The sequence below is a fragment of the Juglans microcarpa x Juglans regia genome, chromosome 1D (genome assembly GCF_004785595.1).
Source record: "Juglans microcarpa x Juglans regia isolate MS1-56 chromosome 1D, Jm3101_v1.0, whole genome shotgun sequence".
Classification (NCBI taxonomy): Eukaryota; Viridiplantae; Streptophyta; class Magnoliopsida; order Fagales; family Juglandaceae; genus Juglans; species Juglans microcarpa x Juglans regia.
In genome coordinates, this window is record NC_054594.1 from 6614247 (window position 1) to 6640726 (window position 26480).

The 26480-nt window shown below is 34.6% G+C and overlaps 3 protein-coding genes across 7 annotated transcripts; all 3 read right to left on the reverse strand.

Moving 5' to 3' along the window:
- Positions 1-1843: 1843 nt before the first annotated feature.
- Positions 1844-7898, reverse strand: LOC121256487 (F-box protein At4g00755-like). Of its 5 annotated transcripts, none has more exons than XM_041157329.1 (7): positions 7741-7881; positions 7583-7607; positions 7265-7449; positions 6194-6598; positions 5923-6095; positions 3687-3805; positions 1844-2418 (listed from the first exon to the last, which is right to left on the reverse strand). In XM_041157329.1, the coding sequence occupies exons 3-7, from the start codon at positions 7389-7391 to the stop codon at positions 2151-2153; spliced, it is 1092 nt and encodes a 363-aa protein (XP_041013263.1). In that variant the 5' UTR covers positions 7392-7449; positions 7583-7607; positions 7741-7881; the 3' UTR covers positions 1844-2150. The 5 variants fall into 5 exon arrangements, with proteins under 5 accessions (XP_041013263.1, XP_041013255.1, XP_041013249.1 ...); XM_041157321.1 differs by having other exon boundaries at positions 7583-7641; positions 7741-7878; XM_041157315.1 differs by lacking the exon at positions 7583-7607 and having other exon boundaries at positions 7741-7898.
- An 8395-nt stretch (positions 7899-16293) lies between these two features.
- On the reverse strand, positions 16294-19475 carry LOC121256482 (F-box protein At4g00755-like). Its single transcript, XM_041157296.1, has 6 exons — positions 19368-19475; positions 19082-19232; positions 18295-18714; positions 18024-18196; positions 17760-17878; positions 16294-17011 (listed from the first exon to the last, which is right to left on the reverse strand). Exons 2-6 carry the CDS (start codon positions 19206-19208, stop codon positions 16753-16755), a joined length of 1098 nt encoding a protein of 365 aa, XP_041013230.1. The 5' UTR covers positions 19209-19232; positions 19368-19475; the 3' UTR covers positions 16294-16752.
- Positions 19476-22906: 3431 nt separating this feature from the next.
- Positions 22907-25215, reverse strand: LOC121266198 (F-box protein PP2-A13-like). Its single transcript, XM_041169957.1, has 3 exons — positions 24485-25215; positions 24265-24383; positions 22907-23530 (listed from the first exon to the last, which is right to left on the reverse strand). The coding sequence occupies exons 1-3, from the start codon at positions 24794-24796 to the stop codon at positions 23107-23109; spliced, it is 855 nt and encodes a 284-aa protein (XP_041025891.1). The 5' UTR covers positions 24797-25215; the 3' UTR covers positions 22907-23106.
- Positions 25216-26480: the final 1265 nt, after the last annotated feature.

Sequence of the window (26480 nt, forward strand, 5' to 3'; positions counted from 1 at the left end):
ATGGCCCAACCTACGATGCCAAATTAAATTAGTCGTTCGTTAACCAGTATTGGCTGTGATGGAGGGCGAAGCAGATGGAAAAAAGGTAGGAAGTGGGTAGACACAGTGTTCACACCTTCCTCGAAGCAAAGTTGCCCCCGTGGTCCGATCCTTCACAAAAAATTAATTAGGATGAAATTCAATTAGCACATTATTAGACTTGGTAAACTGATGAACAGAAACAAGGTTTTTATGAATCTGGGGAACACAAAGTGTATCACTGAGAGTAAAATTCTTGGCAAAAGAGTGAAAAACAAGAGAGCCAATATGAATAACGGGTAAACCTGAACCATCACCAATTACCACAGCATCGGTACTATCATATTCAGAATAAATAGATAAGTTGCTCAAATCAGATGTAATATTGTGGGAGGCACCAGAATCCAATAACCATTTCTTGCCGGCAGACCGGCCAGCATAATGAGCAGTGGCTGGTTGGAGCTTCGGGCAGTTTTTGGCAATATGTCCCTGTTCATCACAAAAATGGCATGTGGGCTTACGACGAGGCTTATTGTTCTTGTTGGACTGATGGTCATTGTGGGATGAAGACCAAGTGGAGCGAGAGCCGTTATGGCGCTGATAGCGCTGCCCATCTCGACGACTGGCAGTATTAGCTGTAACCACAACAGATTGATTTGAGACATCCAAGCGCTTGAGGTAGACTTCATGACTAAGAAGGATGTCATGAAGTTCCTCAAATGAGAGAACAGATTCGCGTGTGCGAATTGAGGCCACCACATCTCGAAATTCAGGACCTAACCCATGTAGAACAGAGAGGGTTATATCATCAGAAGAAAGAGGGGCATCAATAACTGCCAGTTCGTCAACAGTAGCCTTAATGTCTTGCATATACTCATAAACAGAACGATCACCACATTAAAGCATGGTGAGGCTTTCTTTGAGTTGCATCACACGGGTACGAGAGCGGTTGGCATAGAGACGCTTCAAGCGCTGCCAAGCTTCCCGTGAAGTTGCTGAAATGGCTATGAGAGGAGCAATTGTATCAGCAACAAAGGCGAGGATAGCATTGAGCAATAGCTGATCCTGGCGAAACCAGAAATTGAAGCTAGCACGGGTAGTGGTGTCAGCATTCATGTCTGGTATAGATGGACATGGAAGAGTGCCATCTAGATATCCCATCAAGTTGTATCCGTAGAGAAGGCTGGTAAAAGTCGCACTCCAGGATGGGAAATTTGAGGGGGTCAAGCGTTGCAGTTGATTGGTGTTGATGGTAATGAGGAGATTGTCTTTGTCAACCGGTGGGCCATTAGTTGGGTGAGAGGCAACTATTGGGTCAGAGGCACTAGAGGACGAACACGAGGCCATAGATGCGGAATGTATGGATCAAGTCTCGTTAGAGAAAAAATGCTCCTGATACCATAAAAAGGTTTGAATAAAATATTTTCTCACAAATTACAAGAAAGCTTTACATGAATATATATACAGGAAGAGGTCTAGCTATATACGGTAAGACCATAAATAACTAGATATGTACAGCAAGTGGTCTAGCTATACAAGGGAATTTCCAGAAACCACCAAGTGCGAGATTTACAGAAAAGCGTGTTGTACGGGAGATGATTCAATGCCAGCTATTCTATCCTTTGTACAGCGTGATTTCTAGGACGTGATTGGAGGAGTTTCAGTTACCTTATTATAATGTTTATAATTCTGTGGCAAGGGAAAGAAAAAAAAATGATAAGACAAACGCAACTTTAGACTTATTCAATACCAGTGAATCATTTTTTTTCCTCAGGCTGCAGTTCATTGCCCACTAGACGATTTATATATGACATGAAATAAGTTTCAACAAGTTCATTAATTAGATCAGCACTGTTAGTAGAAAGCAATAATTACAAAATATGCAGATAAACAGGGATGAACCATAATCTCCTGATAGAAAGACTGCCGACGAGATTAACTATTTTCGTGTAGGGAAGGTGCGGTGCACGGAACTGGAATTTACTCTTTAGAAGTGGGTCCGAAAGGCCCTGTCTTGAAGAGGTTCCCCGACATTAAAAAAAAAAAAAAAAAAAAAAAAAAAAAAGACTACTAAGGAGAGGACTTTCATTCTTCATATGGAAAGGGTAGGGAGGGGGAGACATTCAACAAATTCAGGAAAGATTTGCTTCCTCTTCACCCATTTCAAATTCATCCATATCAACTACTACATTTCCCTGCAATATATTACCAATATACGCAATATGCTGCAAATCTCTGAAACGTCTCTCCAACTGATCAGCTGATGGTATGTTCGGTTGGGGTTGAAACTCGACCAACGTGTTATTCTTAATCTCCAAGACAAATTTCCCAGATGGTTCAAGAATTTCTACACCAAACGTTGGAGATAACAGCCGCCCCATAACTTGAACATAAGACATACTGCAATTTGGAATAAAGCGCATCAAAAAATAAACAACATACAACTTTCTGCCTTCAGTTCAACTAGCAGCAGAATGCCCCGGGGGCACACAAAATATTACTTCGTAGAGAACAATATAGCCCCTATAGGACCTCCTTTATGTAGAGGATGCTTCTGTGAGGGCAGGAAAGTTGGATTTACACGTTGTACCACGCATACAAGAGCTTAGTGGTACTCAAGTAACATTTATTTTTTGGCAAGTTAGTGGTACTGAAGTAACTATTATAGCTGCATCAAATTTTGGTTGGCACACTTCTTTCCACAATTTCTTTCCACCATTTAATATTCCACATAATGATGAAAACCAAGCAACACTGAAAGATAAGAACTGCAGGAAGTGTTTTATGGCTGCTTTGAGGGACCAGGCCTTCCATATACAAACTGTATTTTCAATAGAATGAACGATGCTTTTATTTTTACCATAAATCCTTTTTATATATGATATCGATGATAAGTACCCTAGCTGAGAACAATTATCCAAACTACCTGATAATTGATAGCAAGAACAATTCTTTCCTTATCACAAGCCTTACTAGAGAAAAGGTTGCAATAATCTTATTCTCCTACTTAATTTAAAGAACTTTTATTCCATACCGAAAACAAATGCAACAGTGCAGTAAAAACACCAGTCTAACATTGGCGAGGGTGAGCTGAATCGAGCATGTGTATCACAGAAATTAACAGAACCTATTTTTCGATATATACCAGTTAAGCCAGTCCCTAGTCATTCTGACAAAAGCTTAGGCTAAAAAAGTGTTAAATAGGAAAGTAAATCTAAAATTTAAAAAAAAAAAAAGTATAATCAGATATCCAAGAGCACGGTTAGTATTAAAAAATCCCAGCACATGGGAGAAAATTCTACTATTTCCAGATACAGGTTCTAGTGGCAGAGGGAAACTAGGCAGTAAACTTGTGATAGCTAAGACACTGATCTTGAAGTCTATCCTCTCCCACCTCTGCTTTTGTATATCCTATCTGGGGACGTCTTTTCTCTATCTCCAGGGTAACTAGTACCTCTTGTTACCCATTCACACAAATGTCGTGTATGAATCAAAAGCAATAACATAATATACAACACTTAAGGAAAAGACTGAAGCCTATACATAGTGGTTTAAATATAGCAGCGGAGGAAAATTAGCATTTCATGGGCATAGTAAGTCCTCCATTGTATAACTATAGAAGAATATTAAAAAAAAAAAAATTGTGGAAAAGAGGGTATGGAACAAACCATGTATAAAATAAGCCATCCATTTCTTGTCTCTGTACCCTACCCAGCAGCTCAATCTGCAAAATTCCACCAACACAAAGAACAGGTTCTGGAAGCTTGAACTTCTGTAAGCGACTTTCCTGTTTGAGGTAGTCATTTAAGGAAGTCAGTTATTTCTCAACAAGCATAAAATAAAAAGAAAAATAATAGCATAATCAAGAGAAAAGAATAGCATTCAGACAGGAATAATGATATTTACAAGCCGGTGTAGAGGACACACACCTCACACGTTTGGCATTGCAGGATTTGATTTGCAAGAGGAGTTTAAATTTAGTTCTCTTGCAAATCAAACCCTGCCATGTCAGTGGTGTGGGGTGTGCTCTTCACACCAGCTTGCAAGTAGGACTCTTCAGACAGTCATCAAATAAAAACTAAATCTTGTAAAAATGACCATGTAAAAACCTAATAAGGATACAGGAGATAGTAAATTGGATTAAAGGAGTGACTAAGAACTTTGTTACCAGCCTTTGTAATATCCTTAAAACTTTAAAACAACCGTCTATGAGCTTAATCTCATTAATCATAACCTTCTTGCTTCTATATTATCTCATATCCGTCCACTTTCCTAAAATGAAAATAGGTTCTTAAACCCTGGAAAAAGGGAGGGCGCTTCTCATAAAGGGATGCAGTTACCATGGAAGGATCCTTGACGTGGCTTTCATGGCTGGAGAACAATGTTTGCTTCTGATCTAATAGTAAAATATTTTTTCATTGAGAATACAGTTCACAAAACCCATTACATCTCTGATGAGTTGAGTTGATTTTCATATTGGTTTTACTAACCATGGTTCTTCCGTGCACAGAACAAAAACTGTATTGAAATAGAGGATTTACAGAAGCAAGCAAGTATAGCAGCATCAATTCCGTAGGTTTAGGAAATTTCTTTTCCAATCCCATTTTTGTATCAGATGCCATAGTTTGTCTGTTTCATAGCTTGTTGAAGATTGTGGGAAGCTCAAATCAGGTCTCTCAGAGCAGGAATATTGATGGGGCACTTACATTGCATAGAATATCCTAGTAGCCAAGTTATAATATTACATTGATTCCATACTATAAAAAAAATTACGTTAATTCCTGATGGGATCTTATTTATACTTATAGACTTATAAAACAATCCTAGTAGCTACATAATATTGTCATAGGCTGAGGGAATATGTTACATATTCGCAAAAATCAGAGTGACTTAAGCCCCGTTTGGATGTTACACATTTGCAAAAATCCCATTTCATCTCAACATCCAAACATCATTCAAACACAACCACTTTTCAATTTCAAATTTTCAAAATTTTCAACTACAAATCACAAAAAACAATTCAACTTTTTCAAAAAATAATATTAAAAAATTATACTCTTAACAATATTTTAATTTTATAATATTTTTACTCAATTTTTCTCTCCTTTCCCAAAATCCCATAAAATATCTTAACTCAAACCATTTCACTACTATTCACAAACTATTTCACTACTATTCACAGATTGTTCATCTCATCTCAACATCCAAAGGCCTAGTTAAATTGTTCCCATAGTGAGGCTTTTGCAGAGGGGAAATATGTCACGTATGTGCAAAATAGGATGACTCAAATCCGTCCATTGCAGATGCTTCTACTGAGAGGGTGGGTGGTCATTTCATGGCTCATTTTCAGGATGTCGTCAAATCCAGCTTCTTCTTCAATTGGCTTCAGGTTCTTGAAGCAACAGAGGGGGGGTGGGGATAAGTGGTCCATAGCTATAGTTGCAGCTACAATAGATAAATCATACCCACTTTCAACTTTTCCATTTAGTTTCAGTTTTAAATAAGAATGAACAGTGTTTCATATAGAGTGGCTAGATAGGCTGCTATTTTCAGTTCAGGGAAGTCAATCAGCAATGGACAGCCCTGTTCAGTTGAAACCTCTGTTATGCTCCACCTTCCATGATTCTCTGTCTGCTCTGTTCTTCAGTGGAAGAAGAGAGAGCTCCTAAAACATTATGCCAGCATGGAAGGCAGACCAGAAGAAAGAAATAGGTTTTCAGGCAAAAATCAGAGGACAACCAGCTATTGCAGGCAAAGCCCATTGCATTTTAGCTAAGTGTTGACAGAGCAATGCCTACAAAAGATTGCAGTTCAGCTTCTTAATAGACACCCCTAATCCCTAACAATTCCCTCACCTCAGAAACCAAATCGAAATAGTAGAAATATTACAAAAATAAAAAAGACCTGAGCCATTGGAAATTCTTGTGAAGTGTAGGTCCATATAAATTTGTCATCAGCAGAAACAGGGGACAAGTCACCCAGAAGATCATTCCCTACATCTGTAGGGCCCTTGAGATGGCCCATTCTAAATCGCACATCTTTGGCCGAATAAATAGGCTCACCCCTCTGAAAGTAAGCTGAAAAAATTAACAAATCACATCATTGTTGAAAGATGTTTATAAGGTCAAAACAATCTGGAAGAATGCATAGTTAGTGGAAATGTTTGACACAATACCTTGGAAAGGGCGTATATTTATTTCAGTAATAACACAAAAGTCATCAGCCAATTTGTATGTTAGTCTCTCAGGTACCTCAGGATTACTCTGTCCTTTACTCGACCAGTATGAAGCTCTCAGTGCAGCAAGAGTATTATCAATGCTTTCCTCTGGATAATTATCAGTGCTAGATGCACTAATTGCTTCTGAAATGCAATCCCTAACAATAAATGATGTGCAAGCTCGAGCTAAAAGGGCATAGCCCCTATCATTCCTTTCCAAAGATTCCCATTCCTTTGAATGGCTAGATCCAGCTTCTACAGGCTCTGTTGCTCTGCATTTGTTCAACCCAATAACATGGGCAACTCTAGATAACTGAGGAAACATTCTCAAGCATAATTGCTTCCAAAGACCATTTGCAATCACTGCAGATCATTAAGAGATCCTATCATTTCATTCATCTTGGTACTGAGACAGTAATTAACATTATACTTTCAGAATTTCATGAACTACCAAATTGACAGAAACAATGGACTGAAAAAAGTTGATCATATCACCCAAAGGATATCAGCATAAGCTAAATATAACATAACATGAGACCTACTGCGTTGTAAACCTGTAACCAGTCTACAACACTAAGTAGAGGTAAAAGACGACAATTTCAATTCATTTTTCTTTTTCTTTTTACCTTGTGAGTCATTACATTTGCCAGGCCCACTTGAAGTAGAAATTCTACCAACCCTTAATCTTATGCCTCACTTAAAACCATCTACTCTCCTAATCTAATATGATACATACTCATGAAGGCCTCGAATGAGCATACTGTTTATCAATAATTTTGTAATCAGATTTTGATCACATATAGTATCACTCATACCAAAAACATGCAAGTACTCTAATTGTTGTACACAAAAATATTAACTTATTTTACTCCATATGGTTCCATAGTATATTTGCTGCTAAATCCACTACAACTGAACAAAATAACAGATATAAATTACTTGGATGAATGAAGGAATTGGGAATGTTTGCATATAAAACTATGAGTCTACCATATTCAGAAATGCACGCATTTAACTGTTTTAACTCACCAAAATTTCGCCAAGACTGTGAGACAGAACTAACGCGGACAAGATCAGATGGATCTTCCAAATACGTTAGAATCTTCAACGATATGTCGAAATCGAGCAGATCCAAGAAATCCGTACAAGCTTCCATATCAAGTAACTACTCCAAAAGATATGCAAGACCAAGTTATTTGTTCAGACTTCAAAATCTGAATCGGTGATGTACAAGACAATTTATCAGCTGTTACAGTGATAAGCTAGAAAATTCACACAAAAGCCCCCCCACCCTCCCCCAACATGAAAATGGCAATCAAAGCTCAACGGAATTTTCCAGTTCCCTACCAAAACCAGTCAGCCTCATCTGAACCTGATACTCTAAAATAAAAATACGCAAATTCTCACTAATTCAGGAACAAAAACCCAATTTCTGGAAAGAAAGAGAACTATTAACAAACAAAGAGGCTCAAAATTTTGCAGAAAAATGAGGTGCAGAAACTTACAAGACCATTTTTTTGGAAGAAAAAGCTTTTCTCAATCAGGAAATACGAAATAGAAAATGTGAAACGAAAGTATCCTGTCTCGTAGACGCTAGAAACTCAGGGAGGAAGTGGCCTGTTTTAGAGTGAGAGATAAACAGTATGCTTTTCTTTCTTTAAAGGGATGAAAGGGATAGTGGAGATGGTTCAGATAATATAATAAAATGTTATTAAAATATTATTTTTTAATATTATTATTGTATTAAAATTTATAAAAATTAAATTATTTATTATATTTTATATAAAAATTTTAAAAAAATTATAATAATAAAATAAAATAAATTGAGATGAATTGAAATGAATTTTGAATCAAATTATATTATATATTTTTCTGTTTATTAAACTAATAAATTATTGTATAAAAATATCTATCTCACCATCACGTCAACGGGAACAGTTTCTGTTAAGAAAATAAAAATATTTTATTATAAATATTAAAAAAATATTATATATTAACTATTATTCATCCTCATATTTTATATTTATAATTTTTTTATAAGATATAGATATTTTTAATAGGATATAAGAATATTATTTTTATAGAACGCGGGATTGTGGGGTGTGGGTAAGTACATTCATGCGGTTTAACATTATTCATTGTATCAAAATATATTGATATATTACATTAAGTTATATTAATCTATAATTGTTTTTATATATAACATATATACAACATTTTTTAAATTTAATTATTATTAATTATAGACACATAAAATGAAATATTAAATTTAAATATTATTCTAAGGGCATAATCAAGACTCTTTTATCACTTGTAACAACTCTCATATAAAAATAAAATATAAAGCCCAAATAGGCTCTAAATAGATGAAAAATATGAGATTTATAAAGATAATATAAAAAGAAATTAAAAATGATATTATAAATTATAAAATTAATTTGATTGTAAAATAAATTTAATATATTATGTCAAGCCATATTAATTTATAAAAAATTAAACTTCTAAGCTTTATCTAAATGTAGGTAACCTACATCTAGGCCAACTTAACTTGTCCACCACATAAATTTCAATAAGATGTGAAGGAAGCTAAGCTACAGACAAACCAATGAAACCATCAACCAACATGTTTTTGTTTATGAAAATGTGAGCAATTTTGAAATGTGTTTGGACAATAAGATCTATAATGTCAATCCACCATTCAAAGTATTTTCATGAGGTTAGGTATCAATCTCAATTACAAGATCTTGGATCTAAATTAATTGACATTCAGACTTTATAATATTTAATCATAAAAAATGATATTAGCAGTTTTAGAGTGTGCAAGTCTCACGCGTTTTCTTAAAAAAAAAAAGTAGATAAATTTAATAACCCACTTAATAAAATTATTTTTTACTAGTAGACTTTATTTATTTAAAAAAAAAAAAAAGAATACGCGGAACTTACACTCAAAAAATATCACAGTATAAGTATAAGCCTAACATTTAATTATACTACAAAGTCTACATGTTCAGACCATCTATTTCTTAATTATAGAAGAATGTTTGACATAGTTAATAGTTAATTGTAGACCATGTTGACACGTTCGGAGTCCAAGAGACCCAATCTCTTGTCTTACAAAGAAATATATGTTTCTTCTTCTTGAGTGTTTTATTCTTTATTATTCAATTGGGGTTGGCATGGACTAGTGTATGACATGATATTCCTTCCATTCACATTCACATGGCTTTAATGTCCTCTTCGCATGGGTTGAAAACATCTCTTTCATGGGTTGAAAACTCCAATTTCTCCTTTCTTTTCAACGGCCATGGGGTTTGTGTATCCACTTGTCCACAAACGTTCTTCTCGATGCATGCAGGAAGGTCGGTCACCACTTCTCCCTATCATGCAATTCTGGCACTTCCTTACGCAACATCTTAATCATCTTATCAAATTATATCATCCTTTTTACGTTATATCCAATAAATGTAAACTTTTATTTTTGGTAAAAAATAGATAAATAATGTTAGATATAATTTTAAAGTATGTAAGTTCTGCACACTCATTTTGAAAAAAAGTAAGAGTCTATAATTAAAAATAATAATTTTTTTATATAAATCTCAAATTTATTTATTTATTTTTAAATAAATTATTTAAAATTTATATATCTTAAGATTGTGAATATCATCTTTACGAAATGAGGTGACTTGTTGTCCTTGATATGACTTTAGTATCACCGCACCTACTAATTGGACATAGAAGCCATAACGGCGATTTCAGCCCCACTAAAATTTGAATTCATGGCCTACAATGAATGAAAGTTAAAGCAATCAGCTTTTGGGGGCTACGACTTTAGTAGTAAAGACTTCCTTTTTAAGCCACTCCCTTCAATAGTAATTGGGTAGCAGATAGTTGATGTTGGAAAAAGCTTCACGCTTTAATTAATGGACGATCCAATGATGAAAGGAACGGACTTGAATAGAGTTTGTAACAGTGGTAATGGTATGAACAAACCCCCTTTTTTTTTTAGAGCTCTTCTTTTTCTTGTTTTGGTTATGGCAAGTGAAAAATCTGTGACTAAGGATATTGATACACATACATGAGGGTTGAGGGGTTATGCTATTTGTAAGTCCGTGCATAAATAAATCATCGATCACAGATCCGTAGGATCTGTTACAATTATAAAAAATCAATATATATATATTATGATGTTTGGGGATTGAGATTAGATGAAAATTTTGTGAAATTTAAATTATGATGTTTTATGAGGTTTTGAAAATTGAGAGAAAAAATTAAATAAAAATATTATAAAATTAAAATATTGTTATAATATAATTTTTATTTTAGAATTTGAAAAAGTTGAATTGTTTTTTTAATTTTGTTTTAAAGTTTAGAAAAATTGTAATATTTAGATGAAAAAATTAAATAATTAAAATTAAAAAATATTTATGTTTAAGTGATGTTTAAGAAAAAGAATAACCTGAAACCATCCCATCATCATCTTCCAAAAGAAGCATAGACATTTGCTTTCTTAATTCTGTCTTTTTTTCCTGTTCAAAGTCATTTTTGTCAACAAGAAAACAACTGCCCATTTTGTAGTCTAAAACGTGAAAGAATTTGAGACCACAAAAGAAAAAAAAGAAAAAATAATCGAACGGTGACGCTGGAGCCAAACAATAAAGTTGGAACAATAACTAAGCTCAAGCGAGCCTTATTAAGCTACTCAGATGATTGGGCCAGCACCAGGCTTGAAGACTGTGGAAAATAAATCGAAGGCTACAAATGCAAGATTGGTTCAGCTCATCTCAAAGGCTTGGAAGTGAAGATAAATCGAGGATGGGTTGGGTTGGCCGATATCTGTTTCTATTTACTGTATATTTGTGAAAAGGTATTATTTTCTCCAACGAATTTAAAGTTATTAAGTAGAAGACGGACTCTAAGAGACAGAAATTGACAATGAATATACAATCTAAAACCATTTATTTTTTGGAAAATCTGAATACATTCAAGTTAGCCAGACAGATCGAAAGTTGGGAACTAAAAATTTTACTAAATAATGTAGAATAAAAAGCTCAGGAGAGAGAGAGGGTGGGGAAGAAAATTTGGTGAGACAAACATGAAACAACTTCAGCCTTATTCTATAACAGTGATTCAGTGAACCATTAGCTGGAGATCATTGGCCACTAGACAGACTATTGATTATATGATATGAAATCTAAGTTGCCTCGAGTTCATTACTAAGATCAGCTCTGTTAGAATAAAGCAATAATTACAAATTGTGAAGATAAACGGGGATGAACATGTAACACACCTCAAAGATTAAAATAAGATAACATTGATTTGCTCTAGTCGAGGGGAGCTCCTCGAAGAAAATGAGAGAAAATGGGAGAAAGACAGAAGTTTCTATATCATTCCAAATTGCCTTTGTATATATACTCTCATGAAAAGCTTACAAATCCTTCGCAGAGCTAAGTAGAGGCTATGGGCCTTTTAAGTCCTCACAGCAAAATAAACATAAATAGAAATAAAGCAATTGGGCTTACTAACACAAACCTAGCCCATATAGAGAAATACAATAAAACTAAGTAAGAAAATAGTAAACATCCTAGTTCGACCCATAAAAGCTCATGTGCCCAAACCTCGAAATCTTTATTACCCCAAACCAAAGCCCACAATGGCCTTAGCCCATTCTGATATATGTGCTGAAATGTGACAAACCTCCCCCCTTCAAAGCATATTGCCCACAAGCTGCGAGTAGGCTTTTAGATCCTGGAAGAATACCTCGATTCCTGCCAACATGCAATCTCACTTTTAACATCTCTACCACTCATCACATCACAGTGCTCAAATAAAAAACTAGAACTCATAAGGTGTTTATCAACAAGGATCCATTGATGCTTTTCCACAACTATCATTAAAAAGAATGTTGAGAGAACCAAAACCCCAGCCAAACCCAGACCTTGCCCTTTCAAAACCCAAGGAACCTGTAAATTCGTTGGCCACACATTCCTCAATAGACAAAATGTTCTGCCCAATCACCCCATAACCAATATTCTCTGTGCCTTCCATCTCAAAGACTCATTTACACCCAAACATTAAAACCACACAACTCTTAATTGATATTTCCACGAATAAGTAAGGTGCAATTTTCGCTCCCTTCCAATTGGTAGGTATTTAAAGTATGGGTGAAGTGTGGGTGAACCTAGGTTGTTGAGATGCCTAATTGATGAAACCAAATGCAAGTGAGTGGTGGGTAAGGAGGAGAAATGGACCAAGTGGGTCACTTTGGGTTCTCATGGCAACAACATACTCATAAGTTGCACTACTCTTTTGAATAAGAAATATGTGAAAAATTAATAGTTCTCCCCAAGGCATAGTGGCCAAAAGAGAAATAATTGTGTAAGTTGCTAAAGATCCAACAACTCCAAGTCCCCACAGTGCTTGAAGTGTGTGCGCTTAATCTTAGTAATATAGATGTGAATGAAAAATAAAAACCAACCCAACCCACCAGCATCAACCGTATAAAACATGTCAAGATTTTGCTTGATAATATCACTTGACGTAGAGTTTTCAAGTGAAAGGGGAGCTGATGCAACAACAACAAATGACAAGGCAGCAGTCTCTAACTCCACTCTATATAAAACAACCTCTTAAGCATCGAAGGGATCAATGGTCCAAGGGCCGTAAATTCCATGATAGACCGTTCGACCTCTATTGACCCCACTTCTCTTAAAAAGCAACAAGAGAAATGATTGTGCAAACAGATTAATCCTAGCAAAACACATCATGGAATAGAATGTCCAATAACAACCCACACTCTTATCCGACATTTCATCAAACACCTTGCGAGCTGCACTCAAGTCTTTAAAACCTTTTGCATCAACCATCCTGATTCTCTCATCAAACCCACTCTCCAAAAGTCTAAGCTCCACAGGCACAGTCCCTTCAAGATTGTCATTGTTAAGACCCAAGTAACATAAATATCTCAAATGCACACCCATTTTTAGATTTTGCCCCTTAAGAAAGTTGGAAGAGGATAAGGCTTGGCTTAAACCAATTTCAAACTTACCAAATATAGGTATAATATAGGTATATTTATTTTTCTAGCCTGGAAATCAAAAGCAGATGCAAGACACAAATGTAACCCATTGGGCGTGCCACAAGACCATATCCAAGAAATTTCCAAATTGACTAGCATTTCTGCACTAACCTCCCCTGTATCCCAGTTTTTGACCCAACAATTTTGTGTCGCAACTTGGAAATCTGGCCTCAACAAACTTTTTACCACGGAAAGAAAAACAAATAGTGGACTTACCAAAGGATCCCCTGCAAGTTTCCTGGCAAGGAATAAGAAAGGTTTCTCAAAGTGATAATTGCTCTTGGCCAATATCTCATAATACTGCAAATTCTTCTTCCGTTGGAAAGTAACTTACTTTGCCTTCACCTGTCTATTCTTCACATCAACCTTGTTTCCACAAAGAACAATTAGGATGTTTTCACACACACGGCAAAGGTCGCAGTGCCATGTTGAAACATTCTTGTAAGTCAACCGAGCAGTAATATCAAACATTATAATTGCACATTGCCCATGGATGTAATAACCATCTCTAAGGCTGCCGAATTTCTCTTGCCCTGCCATGTCCCAGCGGTAGAAAAGAATTTTCCCACAGTTGGTGAAAAAGTCCAATGGATGGACTTCCACACCAATGGTCGGTTCATATTTCTTCTAAAACTCCCCAGTAAGATGCCTTTTCACAAACGTTGTTTTTCTGGTTCCACCATCAGCAACAATAACAAGCTTGAAGCTCAGATAATCTACAATTTGTTGATTCGACAAAGCCAAAGGAAGAAAAACAATGGAAGGAGGAGCTTAGAAATAATAGTGGGGTGATGGAGTGAAGTGAAGTAAAGTACTGATGAGCGTACGAAAATGTACTCTAAATATCTTATTATTTGACTAAAATGTTAAAATATGAATATAAATCATAAGAATTAATGTGTATTCTTGAATTGAGTTTCTATTTACTTTGGGATACTGCTAAATAGATTTTTATGTTTAATTTCAGTCTATAAAAGAGCAAGTCAAACCCAGTCAAATTCAAAAGAGGACTTTCAAGTGGGCAAGATGTTGGAACAAGTTAAGAACTTTTAACGAGTGTAAAACTCTTCAAATAAAGATAATGATGGGGTTTGAAATAAATTTGGATCAAGAAAAAAAAATCATAAAAGGAAACCGCAAGAAATCAAGTCCGAAATTCGTTAGGAGACAGTCTGGATATACTTTAGTATTTTGACTGTAACTTTCCACTCACATATCGGATTGATGCAATTATTGATGCGTTGGAAAGCTATGTTAAAGGGATACAAATTTGTCTCTAAAAAAGATTTCTAAATTCAAACTACTAAAGTGCGTACGTGACTGACAATTTGAGTCCTAAAATTTAAGCAATTTTTTATGCAGAAATCATAAAGACATTAAGGTTTTTTTCCTACCCTATATAAGCATATCATTATCATGAAACTGAAGAGTTTTTAAATGGATGATAGATGGCTTAGTTCTGAAGAGAGGATAAAAATATTATTTTTATTTATTTTTAGTTATTCCTTAGAGAATTAAATCTTGGATAAAGCCTATAGAGGAAATTGATCAGTAAAAATGCTTTCACTTTATTTCAATTCATAGATTAAGTTTTATTATTTAAGATTTTAGAATTCAATTCTCTATTTATTTTGAATATTATAAATTTGAGACAATTATATTAAATCTTGTTATGGTTTGATTTTATTGAGCTATAGGATTATGAATATATGATTGTGACTTAAGCAGGCCTTTCATGTCATTGATGTGATCTTTTGCTGTATTATTATTTGAGAACATAGTGTCGTCTTTAGATCTGATATTCATTTTTGTATATAACAACTGTGGTTTGTAAAGGGAGAATAAATTCTACAATTAAATTTGAGAAAATAAATGAATATAATGTCATATCTTCCAATTAGGAATTTGGTGCTATAATTCTTAATTGTGTATATCGTTTGGATTGAAAAAGTCAGAGCATTGGATTTAGTTGATAGAAGTCCGAAGCTTTACTTGCCTTCTTATCTATGCCCTAATCTCATTTTAATTACATGCTTTAGATGGAATTTTCATTCTTGTCATATTGTAATTTGATTTTTTTTCTTTTTAAGTTTGCGTCTTGTTGTGTTTCTTCTGACTCCCTGTAAATCAACACCCTGAACTATATACTATAACACCGCGTACTAGTTTGGGTGTAATCAAGTACAAAGCTCAGGCTAGGGTTAGAGTCATCGCTTTTTCTACAAAAATGAGGGAGATCGACGAGTTAAAATATTGTTTGGCTGGATTTTCGTGGCGAGAACAGAAGGTCGACACCACCACCGGGGTCAAAGTCTCATCTGGGGTGTTGGTAGTAAGTGTTGGGATTTTGATGGTGGAGAAGGAGTTTTTATCGAAGAGGGGTTATGGATTCAGCTGAGGGTTCTAGAGGGTGGTAAAGACTTGGATGGTTGTTAGGGGATTTGAGTGAAAGAGCTGATTTCTCTACCATGTGAGAGAGAGAGAGAGAGAGGTTTAACTAGGTATTTGGCCTTCCTCTTCCTTGATGAAGTATTCAGATGATGCGAGAATTTTTTTTTCTTCCTTAAGTTTTGATAGCAAAGAAATCAGTGTTTTTTTTATACCAATTGTTAAAGACCCAACCATGGATTCAAAAGTCCTAAGACTGTTGGATATTAATTTGATTAAATCTTTAACCTTTAGGATCATAACATTCCACCATGCTTTCGAATCCAACGTCCACGGCGGCCCTCTCTATTGACATTGACCCGGTGGCTATTTTCCTTTTGGCGACTTCACTCATCTATCAGTATTCAATGACTTACACTATGTACATACATAGTACCAAAGCATTTTAATCCAACGTATAGGTCGTCCCCTCCGTAACTTGAACCCGTGACGTGGTCCCTACTTTGATACCAATTTATAATAGATTTCAACGATTAAAATAAGATAACATTGATTTGCTCTCTTTGAGGAAAGCTCCTCCAAGAAAGTGAGAGGGGAGAGACAAAGAAGTTTTTATATCATTCTAAATTGCCTTACACTATTAAGCATTTGAGTATATAGACTCCCATGAAAATCCGACAAATACTACGTAGAGCTAAGTAGAGGCCATGGGCCTTTTTAAGTCCTCGCAGCAAAATAAACATAAATAGTAATAAAGTAATTGGGCTTACTAACACAAACCTAGCCCATATAGAGAAATACAATAAAACTAAATAAGAAAACATTAACCATCCTAGTCCGACTCATAAAAGCTCCTGAGCCCAAATCTCGAAATCTGTATTACCTCAAACCAAAGCCCAAAATGGCCTCGGCCCATTCCGGTAGATGTGCCGAAGTGTGACAGAACCTTACACCTCCTGATAGAAAAGACTGACGAGGAGGAGAGGGCTTCCAACATAATTCTCCATATGAAAGGATTGAGAGGGGGAGACATACAACAATTTCAGAGAAGATTTTATTCTTCATCTTCGCTCATTTCAAACTCATTGATATCATCGACTAAGTTTCCCTGCAATATAGTAGGAATAGACAAAATATGCTGGAAATATGTGCGACGTCTCTGCAAGTGATCGGCTGAAGGTATGCCTGGTTGGGTTTGAAACTCGACCAACGTGTTATTCTTAATCTTCAAGACAAATTTCCCAGATGGTTCAAGAATCTCTACGCCAAACGTTGGAGATAACGGCCGCCCCATTACTTGAACATAAGACATGCTGCAATGTGCAATAAAGTGGATCAAACTATAAACGACATAAAAATTTCTGCCCTCGGCCCTGCTAGCAGCACAAGGGAATTGCCACACATACACAATACTACTTTGGTGAGGGAACGAAAGCTGGATTTACAAGTTGAACTGAGCACACAAGGTATCAAATAGCATAGCAGTGCTAAATTAACTATTATAACAGCATCGAAGTTAGGTCGGTACATTTCTCTCCACAATTTAATATTCCACAGAATGATAGCCAATCAATACCAAATGATAAGAACAGCAGGAAATTTTTTTGCTGCTTCAAGGGAGCCAGGCTTTCAAATATAAACTGAATTTTGAATAGAATGAACGATGCTTTTTATTTTTGCCATAAATCCTTTGTATACAAGACAATGATGATAAGTTCCCGCATTTGTTTTTGCATATGAGATTAAAATTAAAAGTTGAATAAAATATTGTTAGAATATATTTTTTTAGTATTATTTTTGTTTTGAGACTTGAAAATTTTGAATTGTTTATTTTATTTTGTGTGGAAATTTGAAAATGTTGTAATGGTTAGACGAGATAGGATGAGATAAGTTGAGAGGAGTAGTGAAAATAAAGGAGGCCTAAACTACCTGATAATTGATAACAAGAACACTTACAAAAAATTGATAACAAGAACAATTCCTAAGTTGTTAGTCCTCCATATATACTGAAAACGAATATTAAAAAAAAGTTGTGAAAAAAAAGTAACATATGAAACAAACCGTGTAGAGAGTGAGCCACCCGTTTCTAGTCTCTGAATTCTACCCTGCAACTCGATCTGCAAAATTCCACCAACACAAAGAACAGGTTCTGGAAGCTTGTACTTCTGCAAGCAACTTTCCTGTTTATGAGGGAAACAATAGCATTCAGACAGTGATCGACTAAAAACTACTAGAAAATAGACGCACCTAATCCCTAACAATTCCATCACCTCAGAAACAAATTGAAATTGTAGAAACATTATTATAAAAAAAAAAAAAAAGGACCTGAGCCACTGGAAATTCTTGTGAAGTATAAGTCCATATGAATTTTTCGTCGGCAGAATCGGGGTACGAGTCACTCGGGAGATCACTTCCTACACCCATAGGGCTCTTGGGATGGCCCATTCGAAATCGCATAGCTTTGACCAAATATAGAGGCAAACCCGATTGAAAGTATGCTGGGCAAATTAACAAATCACATCTTTGTCAATTGATGTTTAAAAGATCAAAACAAACTGGAAGAGTGCAAAGTTCGTGGAAAAGCTTCACACTATACCTTGGAAAGGGCGTATATTGATTTCTGTAATGACACAAAATTCATCAACCAGTTTGTATGTTACTCTCTCAGTCACCGCAGGATTACTTTGTCCTCTAGTCAACCAGTATGAAGCTCTCCGTGCAACAATATCCGCTGGTTGAAGAGTATTATCGATGCTTTCCTCTGGATAATTATCAGTGCTAGATGCACTAATTGCTTCCAAAACGCAGTCCCTAACAATAAATGATGTACAAGCTCGAGCTAAAAGGGCATAGGCCCTATCATCCCTTTCCAGAGATTCCCACTCTTTTGAATAGCTAGATCCAGCTTCTACTAGCTCTTTTGTACTGAGTTTATTCAATTCAAAAACATGGGACACTCTAGATAACTGAGGAAACATTCTCAAACATAATTGCTTCCAAAGACCATTTACTATCACTGCAGATCATCAAGAGTTCAAACCTATCAGTTCAAGAGCGTCAATTCCGAGCCGGCGATGAACACTGAACTTCCAGAGTTCTTGAATTAACAAATAGACAGACACAACGACTGAAAGGAGTCTAACATATCGATTAAAGAATCTCTCAGCATGAGCTAAATATAACATAACATAAGACGGTGTTAAACCAGAACCTATTTTACTTCAAATGGTTCCATTCAGTATATTTCCTGATAAAACTTCTAGAACTGAACAGGATAACCTGTTTAAATTACTTTGGATGATAAAGGAATGGGGATTGTTCACAATATAAACAATGAGTCTACCATATTTAGAAATGCAGGCATTTAAGTGTTTTTAGCTCACCAAAATGTCGCCAAGATCGTGAGACAGAACTAGCGCGGAGAAGATCAGATGAATCTTCCAAATACGTTAGAATCTTCAACGATATGTCGGGGTCGATTCGATCCAAGAAATCCATACAAGTTTCCATGTCAAGTAACTACTCCAAACGATACTGTAAAATAACACAGTTCGCAAATTCTCACTAGTTCAGGAAAAAACCAGATTTCGGGAAAGAGAGAGAAAATTAAACAAAAGGAAAAGGCTTAAAGTTCTGCAGAAAAATGAGGTGCAGAAACTTACAACTTACAGGACCATATTTTTCGGGAAAAAAAAAAAAAAGACTTCTTAATTTCGGAATGCAAAATGGAACAAATCAAAGGAAATTATCCTGTCTCAGAGACGCTCGAGACTTTGAGAGTTTCAGAGGAATGAGACGAACGTTTATGCAAGAGTGACACGTTCGGAACTATTTAAGATGAGAAATACTTCGTAGACACGTATCTCTTTTAAAAAGTTTAAAATCATAAATTGAGTTTGTGAAGCACTTCTTATTCAAGAATAGCCAAAGTAAGATGTGAATGAGATGGTATAAAAGCAAACCACAGAGTGACATGTCCAATATAATATGTTAGGTTGTATAATTATTTTTATTATAAGATAGATTAGATTAGTATTTTATATAAAATTATGTTATTTTATAAATTTATTTTTATACAATTTATTTATATATGTAGCAATCTTCGTCAGTAAAAATTATAAGTTTCATCTTAAAAATATATTAGAATAATTAGTTCAAGAAATATTTTTAAATCTATTTTATAATAAAAAAAATATTTATAATCTAACTTCATGTATTAAATCTGATCAATTTTTTAGTTAATTTTTGTTAAAAAAAAAAAATATGTTGACCAAATTATTTTTTCTATTTTCAATATTATCTTTTCCCGTGACATCAAATACTTAGAAAATATAAGTGATTTTCTATAAAAATATATATATATATATATCAGTAATTCTTTACTTATTTTTAATCATTTACTGTTATATAAGTAAATAATAAAAAGACTACAAATTATTTTATTCAATTTTTAAATCTTTGCTGACAATATTTGAAAGAAGGTGAACCCAATTCAATTTATCTCAAATTCATTATTGATAAAATTCATTATATTTTTTAATTTTTTTAAAAAATATTAAATACATCTCAACTTATTTCATATATTTTGACTTAAAAATTTAAATTCATATAAAAAAATAAATTTATTTTAATAAAATTTATAAAATATTATTATTTTCAATTCAATTCAAGTAGCTTTCGGAGCAACAAGACTATAAAGTTGCAGTAGGAGACCTCTTTTTACAGCCACTCCCGTGGCCAAATTGCAAGCCTAATTGGATAGCACTTACTTAATGCACAAGGTTTTTTTGCTTTTCCTTTACTTGGGTTAAATCTTAAGCCTCTGCTAATAAGATTTCAAAGTTGGCTAAAGCCGCCCGCTTTCAGAGCTACATGACTGTAAAGTTGTAGAAAGAGACCTTCTTTTGAAGTCACAGTCACTCCCCTTTGGATGGCGGCATAAACTTGTTTTAAATTTAGAGATGAGTTAATATAGATTAAAATAATTTATAAATAATAAAATAAAAATTAAATTATTTATTATATTTTATATAAAAATTTAAGAATGTTATTTTAAAATTTAAAAAAATTGAATTGTTTATTATATTTTGTGTCAAGATTTAAAAAAATTATAATGATAAGATGAGATGAGTTAATATAGATTTTGAATGCAAACGAAAGTCATGCACAAGCTTTTGTTTTCCTTGGTTAAAAAGCGTAGTTCAGGGTAAGTTAGAGCTAGCTTCACTAGTTTGGAAGTGAACATAATAGTTAAAAGAGTAATTTTACATACAATCGTAAAATGTGTAAACGCCGCGTAACTATTTTAAAAAAAGTGAAGTTCACTATTAAAAAATTAATTATTTTTATACGAATCCTATGTTTTATTTACTTTTTTCAAAACGATTATACGACAGTTGCACGATTCACGATTGTAAATATCTTTTCTTAATAGTTAATATTACTTTTTCTATTGAGAATTGGATAAAAGGCCTAAATGACTGCCTTAAATCGAGTTTGAATCATAATTAAATATCAGTCTTTTTAGAGAATTCCGTAAATATTTATAAGATTAATTTTAATAGTCCAAGATGTTGGTATTGAAATTCAAACCCAAAATCTAATACATGCTGAATTACATCATAATAACTTAAACACCATTAAGCCAGAGGACTTAATGTATAAGTTGTTGGAAGAAGGAAAGAGAAAAACTTCGTGATAAAGAGGCACTGCACTTTAACTGAAGGGGATGGGTACAATGATGAACTGACTTGTATATTGTTTGTAACGGTAATTGGAGCAAACTTAGGGAATGTTTGAGAAGTGAGACGCGATAGAGATCTGTGAATAATAATAAAATTATTTAAGTTATGATGTCTTATGAGGTTTTAAGAAAAGAGAAAAAAAAAATTGAATAAAAATATTATAAAATTAAAATATTGTTAGAATATAATTTTTATTTTGAAATTTGAAAAAAATAAATTACTTTTTATATTTTTTTTAAAAGTTTGAGAAAGTTGTAATTATTACGTAATAATTAACTAAAAAATTTGAAGGTTTGAAATTGAAAAGTATTTGTATTAGAATGATATTTGAGAAATAAATGAGATGAAATGGAATAAAATGAGATGAAACCATTCCATCTTTCAAACAACCCCTTACTCTGACTTCTACAGAGGGATACATACATGATAGGGTGGAGATAGCTGCTCTGCTATTGAGAAGGATTTGGCTATGGCTCATGTCGCTGGAGGCCATCAGCAGGAAGGTGTCAAAGCATGAGAGGGAGAGGGACCTTGATAGCCATCTATACTCTCTGCTGCAATTCTTAAAGAGTTAATGCTATTTATAATCGGTGAGTAAATACAGCATTTATCTTGGGTTTAATCAGAACCAGAAAACCGCATCTTTTAGCCTCTACTTTCATATCTTGGAACTTTAATGCAGAAAGAGAATTTGAGACCACAAGCAAAACTTGAAGAAGAGCAGTCCAGACATTGAACAATAATAATAAAGCCAAGTCAAGAAATGCCAGGCTCATGCCAGATTTATGAAGCTATTTTAAATCCCAAAATTAAACACAAGAACTGCAATACACTTGTTATGACAACCGCTGACAGATAGCTTTCAGAATTCACTGTATTTTTAACGCAGATAAAGACTATTGATCTGCACTGAAAAAAAACTACAGAGCAAGGGTGATGCAATCACTACAGATAGAGATAACGTACCCCTAAAACATCCTCCCAAAAATAAAAACAAAAACAAAGCAGAAACAAAAGAACAAGTCCAAAACTGCTAGCCGCTATAAGTATACCACACAACTCCTAGTTATTGACCGGTACTGAGCACTGAGCACAGCATACTTTGACTCATTCTTCATATCCCATGTACAATGTTCAAACTCGGCGACCTGGGAGGCACACTTGCCCAAGAAACACGAATCATTCTTATTGACCCAACGCCGGCAAAACATTTCCATTCGGCTTCATTCAAGGTCCCACAGAAAATTGTCCCTACCTCCTGCTTTCTGCATCTAAAGCAGGAAATGAATGTTCAAGGTACCAAATGCAGTTCTAGCATTCAAGTGATCCGTTCTAGTTTTATGAGTGGTAAGCAGAAGGAATTTTTTGTTTCTGTTTCAAGGAGGACCCACTTGGAGACTAGGGAACAAGAATCAGCAAGGGAAATCTATTACATATATGAAACATTATCAGTAAATGCTGAACTTCAAATGAATCAAGCATCTTATTATTGGCCAAAAGCAACTGCAAAAAGCCAACATCATAGAGAAGTAAATAAGCACAATTATACACTGAAAGATCATTACGGGTCCCTCACAAAGCAACCGCTACTTGAAAGTCCTTCCTTTGGTGCTAACAAGCATCTGTTTGGCGGAACACCTCAATATTTTTACAGCTCTCCCTGCCTACAAAAACAATCTGGCCTCTTCCCCCACACTTTTTGGGTATATAAACGCAGAGTCTACACAAAGACCACCTTTGGTATGAGTGCAATCGATCTGAGTTAATGAAAAATTGATCTTCATCAATGCATTGGTGTTCCGAACAACAAAGTCTCCAGCATGGTAGTACACCCAGTTCCCGTGATTGTCCAAATAGCACTGGGACACGGCATGTTGACCATCAGAAGTTGTTAGCTGGAACCTTACAGGTTTTATGTCCCAGCCATGAATGTGCTCAGAATCACAAACCCGACGTCCCATTCTCTTGGAGGACTTCCCAAGCTGGAGTCTGAAAAATAGACTATATGTTCCGGCAGGGAATTGGAACTCAAACTCACCATCTACTTCCAACCACCAGATTTGTTGGAGATAAGCGACCGTCTGGAACCTATATCCAAGATAACATGATAAGTTAAACCATGTCAAGTTCACATAACATGAGGAAACGCTGAGGAGAAAACACGCAACATGAAGAAACAAGAGCGTAACACACAAATACTCCAAATCAGCAAAATAAAAGTTAAGAGTGATCAGATGTATATAATTTGTTCAGCAGTCCAAGAGATGAAGATTAACATGTAGTCAATAACAAGGCAAAACCAGCATCCTTCTCACCTTGAAACCAAAAGATACAACAAACCTGGCAATTCATCTACCATACTTCACTTATTGGGAAAATCGAGAAGGATCAAATTTGACAACACACAGATTATCCCTAATTTTACTTAGCCATTGTAACTTACTAGAAACAGCCACCAGGGAATAACTTTTAGGCAACATCTAGATCAATGTCAGTAGTCTCAGCAAAGGGATACCAATTCAAAAAGTTAAAACAATAAAAGCATGAAGAGGACCAAAATCTACATGGCTTCGAAATTATAACTTCAGCCTCTGTGGTTAATTTAAAGGGTCTCATAAATCTCAAGCAAGACATAAATCGAAGGTAAAATTCACTAGCACTAATTATGTTAGGCTGTGAACAAATAAAAAGGTTTTAGATCACAGAGAATGGTTCGGGTACTCCAAATTTCACTACAGAAGAGTAACTTTATGACATTATTCCACAAATTATGCAACTGATATAATGGGAAAATCATGTCTTCTCTGTTAATATGATCTTACCTAGATTCCTCAGTCGAAATGTGTTTCCAGTATCTCCGATCATCTATCCCGGTTATCCTTAGAGCCTTCGACGAAATCGCCACACAAACGTCCCCCGTACTTTTTTCCAGCCAAAGTTCCTTCGCAAAACAAAAATTCCCAGCAAATCAATAAAATAAGAATATAATGAGAGAGAGAGAGAGAGAGAGAGAGAGAGAGAGAGAGAGAGAGAGAGGTGTACCTTTGTGCCATTATCAAAGGAATTAGGCCTGCAAAGCCTGGCATAGATATCCTTCTTCCGAAATTTCACCAAAGCTTCCTCATCAAAAAGTCTCTCCATAATATACAGATAATTGGGCGGCAATTTTGATTCCCATATAAAATCCGCTGAAGAAGCACCCCGAAAAGTCCGGTTCAATCGGGCCAATCTGCAAATGTCAGGAGGGTCCAAGTACATCAGAACCAGCGCGACGCAGCTCTCCGGTATATCGTCCAACCTGGGCTTCAAAGGAGGATCCGTGTCCGACACGCCGACAGACATATTAGCACCCATCTCAACCCCAAAACCCTATACCTCCGAATTTGAATCCAAAAAAATGAAAACTTTATGCAAAGAGATGCAAAACCCAGAACTTGAACTTGGTTCAAAGCTTGAATTTGAACCTGAATTTGTAAATCTTCTGAGAAAGATTAAGGGAGAGAAATGCAACTTCAAACCCAGGATTCCTAGTCAAATTCATGGGGTTTGAACTCACATAAGCTGGGAATTCAAACCGAGGATTTTGGATGAGTTAAGATTGATTCAAGGCTAGGGGTTTGAGCCCAACAAGAAGAACCAAAGAACGATTTGAGAATTCTGAATTCAATGCTAAAAGTACAACTATTTTGTCAGATAAAGAAAGGCACTGAAAAAATCAGTACGAACAAGTACTATGTGGTGGAAAAGAAAAGAGCAATGGGTATTTATTAAAGTCTGGGTCTGGTGTGGATGAGATTTACACGTACGTTTCTCGGAAACACAGAAAGTTCTAGACATGAAAGAAAGATCACCTGATAAGCACGACTTCTAATCTTTACTTATATACTTAACTACTGTCATCATTTACTTGAGCAAACCACTGTCCAGACTCCAGAATTCGTCCTTTCGAGTATTAAAGGGAGCATTTCAAGTAATTTATACTGAGAAAATTTATCTAGAATTTTTATTTTTTCAACACATTCTGCACATTATATTAATGTAAAAAAGTTTTATATTAATTATGTTGAAAAATAATTAGTTTTTTATTTTTTTAAAATTATAATAAGTTGGACTAGTCCATATCTAACAAAACTCATTTTTATGATATTAATCAAATAAAAAAACCACTTTAAATTACGATTGATGACTTTTGTTAGAATTAAAGAGATTATTAAACCTCTCAATTATATTTGCTAATTTCGAATTGGGTTCGCCTCGAGTTTATTAATTATATTAAAAATGAAAAATGCAAAGTAGCTTCCTTAAAATTATCGTTTAAAGTTATCGCTATTGTATATTTTTTTTTTCTTACATTCAAAAGTATTTCTAGTGCATTTGTGTATTTTTATTTATTTTTAATGTTTAAAAAAAATACACAAAAATGAGCTAGTAGTAATTTTGAGGAGCTGCATAGCAGCACCCATTAAAAATTATCAATCCTACTTAAAAAATGTCACAATAGATACTATGAGTGATATAACGTAATTCGGTATGAATTAGAACTACATTTATCATCTTTTGTTTTTGTTGATTGAATGGATGGTAATCAAGAGATTAGTACGTACAAATGCAACTTCTTAATTTGATTATAGTTTTGTTTTGAGAACAATAAGGTTATATAAGAGTATATTAACGAAAATTATTTGTATAATAAAAAATGAATTTATAATTTTATAATAGAGCTTATTTGTTTCCTAAAGAGACTAGGGTGGTCTGTTTTTATGGATGTTTCTTCTCTTATTTTCTTTTCTTTTCTTTCCTAAGTAAGTAAACTTCATTAAAAAAAAAAAAAATATGATACATGTTAGAGGGGGTAGGATTCCCAACAAAATATCCCAAAACAACAAACACAATGCAAATGTAGTAGAAAAAAAGAAAAAAAAAAAAAAAAGGAGTTCTGGGTCTCTACCAAGCCCTATTAAGAGGAAATCATCTTAAAAGACGTTTTGAAGACAAGTCATTGTTAGAAGCGGTGCAAGTAGATGCACTGTAGTTGAAA